General features: G+C 45.1%; 1 protein-coding gene across 1 annotated transcript in view; it reads left to right on the forward strand.

The window, feature by feature from the left end:
• The window catches only part of Slc20a2 (solute carrier family 20 member 2), an 85,688-nt gene that overhangs the window by 51,096 nt on the left and 22,671 nt on the right, over positions 1 to 11,921 (forward strand). Inside the window, exons 2-3 of the mRNA XM_029480684.1 lie at positions 8,836 to 9,385; positions 11,434 to 11,510. Coding sequence (XP_029336544.1) covers positions 9,101 to 9,385; positions 11,434 to 11,510 — 362 coding nt within the window. The 5' untranslated portion in view covers positions 8,836 to 9,100. The remainder of the gene's footprint in view (positions 1 to 8,835; positions 9,386 to 11,433; positions 11,511 to 11,921) is intronic.

The raw sequence follows: 11,921 nt of genomic DNA on the forward strand, positions 1-11,921 counted from the left end.
ACCAGACACACAAAAGGCACGCAGACAAAACACTCATAAAATAAATAATTGTAATAAAAAGATATTCTAAATATGCTGAAAAGCCATTGAAGAAGATACCNGTGTCAGTCTCTGACCTCCACAGGCACGCATACAGCCATGGGCACATACACGAAGCAACATCTCCATTCTCACCATGAACATGAACATATAATATTACTTTCACAAATATACCATTACATTTTAAGGCTGTATTTTTTAATATATTAGATTTATTTATTGTATGTGAACGAGTGTCTTGCCTGCATGTATGTATATGCATCATATGTGTGCCTAGTGCCCATGAAAGANAAAAAGGGCATCACATCCCCTGAAACTGCAGTTATAGATGGTTGCAAGACACCATGTAGGTGCTGGNACTTGAACCACCATGCGAGCGCAACATGTGCTTCACCACCACACCACCTCTCCAGCCCCTGGTTTTGACTTTTAAGACCAGTTGGCTATATAGCCCACAAAAACCTTGACCTTACTAAGTAGCCCAAGATGGTCTCAAATGCATTACCCTCCTACCTTAGCCTCCCAAGTGCTGGGTTCAGTGTGCCAGCTTTCCCTGTGACTGTCAGCNTTTTAAAGTATAATGTGAATGCTTGCATGTGTCATTCAGGAATGGTATGAGTAGAAATTCCTTATGACAAGATCTGTGTGTAAGATGTCAAAAGAGACGCTTTCTTTTTTATTAATTTATTTTTTCCCCTGTAGTTCTGAGTATTGAGCTCAGGTCATTCTTTCACTTGTTTGTTTGTTTGTTGTTTTGTTTTTTGAGACAGNGTTTCTCTGTCTAGTCCTGGCTGTCCTGGAATTCACTCTGTAGTCCAGGCTGGCCTCGAACTCACAGAGATCCGCCTGCCTCTGCCTCCCAANTGCTGGGATTAAAGACGTGCGCCGCTGCCGCGCCCCCCCCCCCAACTGACACTTTCTTTTTTAACGTGAATGTTTTGTTTTGTTCTATTTACTAGGAAAAGGTAGTGATTTTTGTGTTGGAGGATGGGGTCTAAGTCACCATATGTGGCAGAGTCATTAGTTATCACACCCTTGAAAAGGAAGAACTCTCTCTTCATCCAACATGTCAAGATGCAAGATTCAGATTCAGCTTGCAGAGACAATAGGTCTTAATTGTTAGGGAGTGCGTGCCGTGCATCTGGGTCCTTACAGGCAGAAGCCAGAAGCTCAGTTAAGGCTCTTCTACTTGGGGACCTGATCCTTAAAGGAAAGCTTTAACTGAGCTTTCAGGTAAAAATAGCACAGTGGAGAGCACGGTGGGAAGTGGGTGGTAGTGGACCAGTCTTTTACAACACAAGTGCTGCATTGTGATACACACGTGTGATCCCAGGACGTGATGGGTGGAAGCAAGAGGGACGGAAGTCCAAGGTCATCTTTGGAGACATAAAACTATAACACAAAACAAAACTGTCTAGACTAATATATTTCAAAAAATAAAAGCTGGGTATGGTAACTCCCCCCTCAGTTCCCGCATTCAAGGCCATTGTGGTCTACTTGGTGACTTCTAGACCAACCAGAGCTACGTAGTGAGATTCTGCCTCAAAACTAAAATTAAATAAATATATATGTATATGTAACCTACAAAAATAATATTAGATATATATGTGATGCATATGTACATAGAAACCACAGAACCTCTAGAAGCAGTCCTCAGCAGGGACCTTTTTCNGTAAATATGTTTGGGACCACAATTCCTTCACATTCCCGGCTTAAAATAGTTATAAGTCTGTTCAAAAATAGTCTGAGAATGTTTGTTTTCACTTACATACATGCAGGCAAAAACACTCATGCATATAAAAATCATTTTTTAAAAAGATAGCTGTCTTCATCAGTCATTTTTATAAACTCCACTCTTTTTATTGCTTTGTGTCCTATCTAAGCCTTCCCATCCCAGGACTAAACAAATATTTACTTGTGTCTTTTCTTATTCTCTTTAGGCTTCAGATTTTACTTTTGAAACTCATTTGTTTTGGTTTGGGGAAAGGGAATCTAGCTTTTTAAAAAGAGATTTATTATTTTCCATGTGCAGGTATTTTGCCAGTGTGCACGTCTGTGCATGACATTTATGCAGTGCCCTTGAAGGCCAAAAAAAGGCATCAGATCCCCTGGGACTGGGGTGACAATTGTGACCAACCTGTGGGGGGGTTGGGACTGAACCTGCTCTTCCGGAAGAGCAAAGGCTTAGTTACTGAGCCTCCTTCCAGCCCCACGTCTAGCGGTTTTCCTTGCGCACAGCTGACGTTGAGTTGGCTCGACATCATCTGTTGACTGAGTCTGAGTGTGCTCATCTTCAAAGTTCAGCTTTCCTGTCACCACCCTCATATGTAATACCTCATCAGAGCTCAGTTGGTCAGAACGTGGACAGCTTCAGTTCTCTGAAGGTGATCATTTCGATTTTCTACATGACATCGTCTAGCTTGTTGAGCTCTCAGCTAAAGAAGTGTTACCATCTTTTCCTGGGCTTCAGATTCTGGGGGAGTTTTTTAAGGCTTATTTTTAAATATGTATGTACATATTTGTATGTAGGTTTGTGCACTTGGGTGCAGTGCCCAAGGAGACCAGAAGGGCAGGCGTGCAGTCCTCCAGAGCAGAAGAGGAGCAGTCTCTCTCTCCACTGTGCTGTGTTTATGTGTACACTTGGTTTGTGTCACCTGAGTGTGACATAATGACAGATAGATGGGTGGGAAGGTGGACGATGGGAAAGGGAGAAAACCAAAGAGCTTCGGGTTGTTTTGTTTTAAGTCCTTCTGGATATAAAGTGCTTTGGAGATAGAGGGAGAAATTGTTTAGATTACCCAAGAGTGGCTGTTGTTCCTCCTCAGTCCAGCACCACTGACTGGGAGTTCAGTGGTTGGGGCGTGAACACAAAAGTGAACTCACGCTAAATGTTTCTGCAGTGCTGGGCATACGAGTGTTTTAGCGTAAGTTAGGAAATGCAGATTTTTCTCTTATTTCTTTTTCCTCAAGATTTTATAATTTTATGTGTATAGGTGTTCTGCCAGCTACCTATCTACGCATGACATTAATGCAGTGCCCTTGAAGGCCCAAAAATGGCATCAGATCAAATCTCTGGGCTGGGATCGCTGCCAGAGTTAACATAAAAAATTACTAATTCCCACCCAAACAAAGCAAAGGACACCGTAGTTCTGTGCCACCAGCTACTGTCTGTGACNTTCTGGTGACTTCTACATGCAGTATATCCAAGAGAGCTTGCCACCAACTCCTCTTTTGTCATTGAGCCCACTCAGTTATTCGTCTGTCCAGTCCCTCTTAGCCCAGAACTGTGAAATGAAGCTGCTTTCTTTCNCTGTTACTGTTGCTGTGACTCTAATCCAGGATCCTCATGGCGTGCTTCAGCACACAGTCTGCATTACAGTCACACTTGCCTCCTGGGCAGCTTGTTCTCCACAACACAGCCAGAGTGGCATTTTAAAACTACTGCATCTAGGCTGGCAAGATGGCTCAGCATGTCCACTTACTTGCCTCTAAGCCTGGTGACCTAAGTGTGATCTCTTGGCTCCACATGGTAGGGACTCTGACCTCCTACTTCCACCTTGGTGTGTGCACTTACACATCACCAATGAATAAACATGTAAACCACACGTGCATGCACATATATGTACGTGCATGCATGCACACACATGCGCCAGGTCTGATCATGTTAGCTCCCTGTGGTAAAGACCATTCACCAACACTGTCCACATGTGGACTTGTCTGTAAAGTGGCCCAGTTCAGTTTTCATCATGTCTCCCCTCGTCCTGGCCTTCCCCCATGAGAAGGGAGTGGTAATTTTCCCTCCTGAGATCTCCCTAAGCCCTTCTTGCCCTCAGCTGAGGTCATACTCCATTTTCTGCTCCCATGTGATAGGAGTTGGCCGTGTAGAATCTCCATTTGTGTTGTTATTTGACTGTAGTCTGTTTCCGACACTACTGTAAGCCCCGGTAGTGCCATAACCACTCCATTTCACTCACATTATATTGCCAACACAGGACATACTTATATTTTTGTTTACAATCTGCCCTAGGAAAAAAAGATTTCATTTAAAAAAAAATGCGTTTTCAGAGAAAGAGCAGTAGTGACAGTTTTTTTCATGTGTGTGTGTGTGTGTGTGTGTATGTGTGTGAGTGTGAGTGAGTGTAGTGTGTGGGCATGATGCCCAGAGAGGCCAGAGAGGGCATTAGCTACCCTGAAGCTCAAGTTTCAGGGCCTCATAGCCACCTAGCATAGGTGCTAAGAACTGAACTCAGGCCCTCTGGAAGAGCAACCCGGGAGCCATCACTGCAGCCCTCGTCTGTCTCCCCTCACCCCCAAGTCTTTAGAGTTTATCTACATATTAATAAACTACATATTAATAAACCCTTCTGCATCTGGGCGGCGGTGGTGCACACATTTAATCCCATTTAATCTTGGAGGCAGATCTCTGTGAGTTCAAGGCTGCCTGATCTACTGATTGAGTTCCAGGACAGCCAGAGCTTGAAAAACCAAAATAAAATAAAATAAAATAGACCTTCCTTCAGTGGAAGGTTGTCATCTCCATTGAAAACAGCCTTCCATTTGCCTCACGTGGAGCCTGAAGAGAATAAACATCTTAAAAATGATAGGATTTATCAGTATGTATTTTGTTTAAATTTTATAGTGGCTGCGTTTCATACGTATAGCTCAATATGTTTGTAGGCTTATTTACTGCATATTATTTTTATTTTGGAAAGAAAAATATTTTTNAAAAAATCATAGATTTACTACCATCTCAACTGGTGGCCTACCTCTTTTCCTACCCCACCCCTAGGGGCTAGGGATTCAACCCAGGACCTCATGTGTCCTAAGTAAGCTACCAGGGAACTCCTCAGGCCTCTTTTTGCTCCTTTTACGTTAACTTTTTAAACTGCCGTAATCATAATGTATATGACATTTTGCACTCTTTTTTCCTCCTACAAAAGCCTTACGTGTTGATTGATCAACGTATTATGCTGCGTTTGGTAGGAGTGATTAGCCTTCTTCACTTTGCTCACTGCAGTGAGCACTTATGACGCAACACAATACTGGGCTCCATTCTTTATGCCTTGCACCATTCAGAACAACAGTCAGTCTGGTTGATTGACAGAATAGCAATAGAACTGTAGGTACAAAGCTCCCAGTACTCCCCAGCTATATTTCTTGTAGGAAGCAAAAGTTATCTCCATTTCCTTCCTAAATTCTTTGTTTATTCAGTAACTTGATTACTTACTACCTCCTGGAGTTGCAGCAATGGATTAAGGAAGGTCTGTCTTCTAGTAGAACACAGGTCCTGCTTCCTAAAGGATGAATGAATGATGGACGAATGAGAGAATGAATGAATCAGGTGAAGAGTTGAAGTTTTTTTAAAGAACAACAGGGATGAATAAGGGCATAGGGAAAACACCTGACTCATAACATTGGGGCAGATTCCTAAATGGAGCGAGGAGGGAGCTGTGGGGCTGATTGGGAGAGGGTCTGTTCCTGGCAGGGGATCGTCAGGTTCTGTATTAGTTACTTTCCAGTTTGCTGCGACAAAACACCACAACCCAGGTCTCTTAGTCAGGGTTTCTGTTCCTGCACAAACATCATGACCAAGAAGCAAGTTGGGGAGGAAAGGGTTTATTCAGCTTACACTTTCCACATTGTTCTTGATCACNAAAGGAAGTCAGGACTAGAACTAAAGCAGGTCAGAAAGCAGGAGCTGATGCAGAGGCCATGGAGGGATGTTCTTGCTTCCCCTGGCTTGCTCAGCCTGCTCTCTTANAGAACCAAGACTACCAGCCCAGATATGGCACCACTCANAAGGGGCCCTCCCCGCTTGATCACTAATTGAGAAAATGCCTTGCAGCTGGATCTTGTGGAGGCATTTCCTCAACTGAAGCTCTTTTCTCTGTGATAACTCCAGCTGTGTCAAGTTGACACAAAACTAGCCAGTACACCAGACAACTTATAAAAGTATTTTAAAAATCATAGATTTACTATCATCTCAATTAATGACGTGCCTTTCGTCCTCCCCCTACCCCTCAGGGCCAGGGATTTGACCCAGGACCTCATGTGTGCCCAAGTGTGCTTCTATAAAAGAGAGCATTTAGTTGGGCTTATAGTTTCAGAGGGTTAGAGTCCATAAGAGTGGCACAAAGGCATGGCAGCAGATACAACGGAGAATCCACAGCCTGACCCCAAAGGAAAAGGCAGCAGAACAAGCCTGGAATGGTGCAAGGCTTTGGAATCCTTAAAGCCCACCCCAGTGACCCACCTCCTCCAACGAGGCCACACCTTCCCATCCTTCCCAAACAGTTCCACCAACTGGGGACCAAGCATTTAAACTGGAGCCCGTGGGGGCCATTCTCACTCAGACCACCACAAAGACCAAAGCCCTGGGGTCCACTTTGCTTTGTGATTTCAAGTAGTGAAGAACTAGAGTGAGGAGTGACNAAAAAATCATAGATTTACTACCATCTCAACTGGTGGCCTACCTCTTTTCCTACCCCACCCCTAGGGGCTAGGGATTCAACCCAGGACCTCATGTGTCCTAAGTAAGCTACCAGGGAACTCCTCCTCAGGCCTCTTTTTGCTCCTTTTACGTTAACTTTTTAAACTGCCGTAATCATAATGTATATGACATTTTGCACTCTTTTTTCCTCCTACAAAAGCCTTACGTGTTGATTGATCAACGTATTATGCTGCGTTTGGTAGGAGTGATTAGCCTTCTTCACTTTGCTCACTGCAGTGAGCACTTATGACGCAACACAATACTGGGCTCCATTCTTTATGCCTTGCACCATTCAGAACAACAGTCAGTCTGGTTGATTGACAGAATAGCAATAGAACTGTAGGTACAAAGCTCCCAGTACTCCCCAGCTATATTTCTTGTAGGAAGCAAAAGTTATCTCCATTTCCTTCCTAAATTCTTTGTTTATTCAGTAACTTGATTACTTACTACCTCCTGGAGTTGCAGCAATGGATTAAGGAAGGTCTGTCTTCTAGTAGAACACAGGTCCTGCTTCCTAAAGGATGAATGAATGATGGACGAATGAGAGAATGAATGAATCAGGTGAAGAGTTGAAGTTTTTTTAAAGAACAACAGGGATGAATAAGGGCATAGGGAAAACACCTGACTCATAACATTGGGGCAGATTCCTAAATGGAGCGAGGAGGGAGCTGTGGGGCTGATTGGGAGAGGGTCTGTTCCTGGCAGGGGATCGTCAGGTTCTGTATTAGTTACTTTCCAGTTTGCTGCGACAAAACACCACAACCCAGGTCTCTTAGTCAGGGTTTCTGTTCCTGCACAAACATCATGACCAAGAAGCAAGTTGGGGAGGAAAGGGTTTATTCAGCTTACACTTTCCACATTGTTCTTGATCACNAAAGGAAGTCAGGACTAGAACTAAAGCAGGTCAGAAAGCAGGAGCTGATGCAGAGGCCATGGAGGGATGTTCTTGCTTCCCCTGGCTTGCTCAGCCTGCTCTCTTANAGAACCAAGACTACCAGCCCAGATATGGCACCACTCANAAGGGGCCCTCCCCGCTTGATCACTAATTGAGAAAATGCCTTGCAGCTGGATCTTGTGGAGGCATTTCCTCAACTGAAGCTCTTTTCTCTGTGATAACTCCAGCTGTGTCAAGTTGACACAAAACTAGCCAGTACACCAGACAACTTATAAAAGTATTTTAAAAATCATAGATTTACTATCATCTCAATTAATGACGTGCCTTTCGTCCTCCCCCTACCCCTCAGGGCCAGGGATTTGACCCAGGACCTCATGTGTGCCCAAGTGTGCTTCTATAAAAGAGAGCATTTAGTTGGGCTTATAGTTTCAGAGGGTTAGAGTCCATAAGAGTGGCACAAAGGCATGGCAGCAGATACAACGGAGAATCCACAGCCTGACCCCAAAGGAAAAGGCAGCAGAACAAGCCTGGAATGGTGCAAGGCTTTGGAATCCTTAAAGCCCACCCCAGTGACCCACCTCCTCCAACGAGGCCACACCTTCCCATCCTTCCCAAACAGTTCCACCAACTGGGGACCAAGCATTTAAACTGGAGCCCGTGGGGGCCATTCTCACTCAGACCACCACAAAGACCAAAGCCCTGGGGTCCACTTTGCTTTGTGATTTCAAGTAGTGAAGAACTAGAGTGAGGAGTGACNGGGAGCCAAGGTGACAGGGTGGGTGGTAATCTCACTATGCATGTGAGGCCTCTGATTTCTCCTGGATTAGGTGAGAGACAGTAGATAGAGAGGTAGCAGATAGTGCCCAGCCTGCCCTGCCTGCCACATCCTCTGTCTTCTCTGCNCCTCCCCTGAGGCCCCTTCCTTTGTCACCCCCAGGAGCAGTGACCTTGTCCCAGAGTTNGAAGACACATCATTCCCACGCATAAATGTAAATGAGCTTCGCCTTGTCACAGCCGGGTTCTGCAACCAGAGCCAGGCACATTCCAAGCATTTGAGAAACAAACAACTTTGATGTCTTATTTCCTTACCTGGTCCTCATTGGAGGAAATGGTTCTCTGAAAACAGTGACCAAATACATTTTTGGACCTGCTTAGGACACTTCACCTAATACGGCACCCTGTCGCTCTGTGGTTATTAAACAATCTGGAGGCCAGCTTTCTGTTTATTTTTGGATGGTTTGGAGGGGAAAGGCTGAGTATAATGTTCTTTGAATTGCTTCGTGGTCAGATCTGTCAAATGCCAGAGATGATCCCGTAAGCAGGCTTGCTTTAAGCAGTTCACTGGGTGGGAGAATTAGCTGTTACAGATATTCATAGTGATTGATTTCTTTTGTTTTTCTTCTTCCTGTAGAAAGAAAGATCACAGCTTTCCCAGCCTGGGAGAAAAACTATGGAATGCGGTGTACCACTGACTGACCGTAACCAAACGAACTGTACTGACAGTAGTTTGAAAGCCAGCAGTTAGCAGTTTCTTCAGACTTCAACACTGTCCAGCGCTTTCCAGAGCAGACTCACTGTTTACAAGAACTCTTGGCCTCCCGAAGTTAGCAACCTCAGATTTTGTTTATTTAAAGAATTTCTGCGAAAGAAAAGGACCCCAGAGCCCATTTTCCAAAATGGCCATGGACGGGTATCTGTGGATGGTCATTTTGGGTTTCATTATTGCTTTCATCCTGGCGTTTTCAGTCGGTGCCAACGATGTTGCCAATTCCTTCGGAACCGCCGTGGGCTCTGGCGTGGTGACCCTGAGACAGGCATGCATTCTGGCTTCCATATTTGAAACCACTGGCTCTGTGCTGCTGGGGGCGAAGGTGGGGGAGACCATTCGGAAAGGCATCATTGACGTGAACCTCTACAACGAGACCGTGGAAACGCTAATGGCTGGGGAAGTGAGCGCCATGGTCGGTGAGTAGCCTCCCTCCATTGGCACCAGTGGGACGTGTGTGTACTTGTGTGTACATGCACAGCACGTGTGCGCACTCTCTCCCTTGCTCCCATAGCTATTCCCANGAGTGCCATCTTTACCTATTTTGAAGCTGGCTTTGTTCTTTGTGTCTACGATACAATTTTCATTGCCTGTACTTTGTGTATTTTTTTTTTTTACAAGCAAGCTTCTAGTCTCTCAAATTTTTAGCCATTTTAAAGTATACTTAGCACACAGGTACCACTCGTAGAATATTGAAATGTTTTTTTAGGGATATGTTAAATTTATTAAAGAATATGCATGTTCTTTAATATNTCACGGTTTTAAATTTTTAACCTATAACCAACCTTGCAGTTTTATAATTTAATCTATAATTTCATTATAACCCATTAAAATTGAAAGTTTTCTCATTAAGGTAGTAGTTTTTAACCTGTGGGTCCCATTTCATGGAGGTCACATAAGACCACTGAAAAACACAGGCACTTACGTTATGACTCATGACAGTAACAAAATTACAGTTATGAAGTAGCAAAAAAATAATTCCATAGTTGGGGTCACCACAACATGAGGAACTGCACTAAAGGGTTGAAGCATTAGGAAGGCTGAGACCCACTGCTTTAAGGTATTGTGAGAAGAAGTGTTAAAACTCTGGGAGAAACAGAGAGACCCTGACAGACTTGAGTCCTCCTCGGTAGGGACTCTTCCTCCTGGGGAGCCCTCATGGGTGATTTTCTGCTTTTCTAAGAGGCCCTCTGAGCCCCTACAGAGGGAGTGTGGTGTCCCACCGCTGTCAGTCCGTGTAGCTGTCCAGTCTCCACTTTTTCCATCCTCGGCCTTTGGCTTCTTATTCAAAGAGTAAAAGGGTTTTGTTTTGTTTTGTTTTCTTTAAACCTCAACTAGATTTTGGGTTTACCAAGGCAATTTGAGGGTTTGTCTGAATAACACGATCTCTTCGGTTTCTCTCCTCTCTGGTTTTGTTTGGGGGTGGTGGTTGCAGCTCTTGTTTCCTTTTGGGTTTGTGGTTAGGGGAATTTCAAAGCTCACTTGGTTGGGAATTTGTATGACTTGTCTAGAATTCAAAAACTGAATTCCTTACGAGTAGGATCCGTGTGAATTTCAGATGTCAGTGTCACTGTCACTGACCCTGTTGAGAATCCTGACCCCCCACTGTCCCGTGCTTCTCTGATTGCCCCTCCATGGGGTCTCCCTGCTCTCTCTCTCTGTCTCCTCTCCTCTCCCTGCATTCTCTTCATTCCATTTCCTTCTGTTCTATTCTAACTAAACCTGGGGCCTCCATCCTGCTGTCGGGGTGGAGTAGAATCCGCTGTTACTGCCACCTAAGCTTCCCCAACAGAAGACCCTTTAAGACCCTTGCTTAGCCCTATAGAAAATCAGCNCACTGCATATGAGGCTTCCAGACCTGAGAATTCCAGCCTGGGCATCCATGCTCTCCTGTAAATACCCACACCAGCAGAGAAGCCTTGCTTCATGCCATCAGAAGAAGCTCACTAAGAGCTGGCAAGCCTCCTCCCCTCCACTTCCTGTCCTCACTCAGCACCTGCCCTTCCTCATACCTCCCCTACCCCTCACTGTGACCCCTGCTTAATCATCCAGACAATGCCTCACACCTCAAAGAAGCCTGCCTCCCATCTCCTCCCGTTCACTTGGTATCTTTGTCCCAGAGTCCGTCCCTTTCTGCTTTGTAGGATATCTTTCTTCAGGTTCCTTTGTATGACCCTGTCCCCTTCCGCAGTTCCAAGAGTGAGGCGGCTCCCGCCCACTGCCTGACTCCCATGCAAACACACCTCATGCTGCTCCTTCACTCTGTCCCTCTGTCTCTCCTTCTTCCCACAACCCCCCCTCACTGCAATTTATAAACTCAGCAAGAAAAATGATGGGGGCTCTCANGAGAGAAAGTAGAGTCCACGTGTGCCAGGGTGAGTTCCAAGCATCCGCCCACACCACCAGGTTCACTTCATAGGACCGTTATAAAACCATAAAGTTAACACTCTTCTTCCATCTCAGCTCTGCGCTAGGAAACAGGATCCTAACTGTGGCTTTTCGTGGAAGTCAGCCAGTTACTGCTGGCCCAGGTCGCAGAGGTAGAGCCCAGGGAACTGTCCAATATCCCAAAGTCTTGCCACCTTACGGTAGCACGACTGGTTCTATCTTCATTCAACACACACTTCAGAGATGTATATAGCTCCCCACCCAACCTTGACTCAAAGGCCAGCATGCCTGGCCTTGGCTGAAGCAGCTGTCCACTTTGCCTCATACACTAGGACCTGTGTGGCCTTAGATGACTCTCTTGCTGCTCAGATATCTTTGAAGAAAAGGCCAGGGGGGTGCTTAAGGACACTGGTGCTGCCAGGAAACCTGATTTTCAGAGTTAACATTTGGGATTAACAGTCCACTTTATCAGCCTAGCCCTTTTGTTGTCCTGTGTTCTGTTTGCCCTTTTCAGCAACTGCTGCTGAAAAGGATATCTCCCAGCTGACACTCAGTGCTCTCTG

The sequence above is a fragment of the Mus caroli genome, chromosome 8 (genome assembly GCF_900094665.2).
Source record: "Mus caroli chromosome 8, CAROLI_EIJ_v1.1, whole genome shotgun sequence".
NCBI lineage: Eukaryota > Metazoa > Chordata > Mammalia > Rodentia > Muridae > Mus > Mus caroli.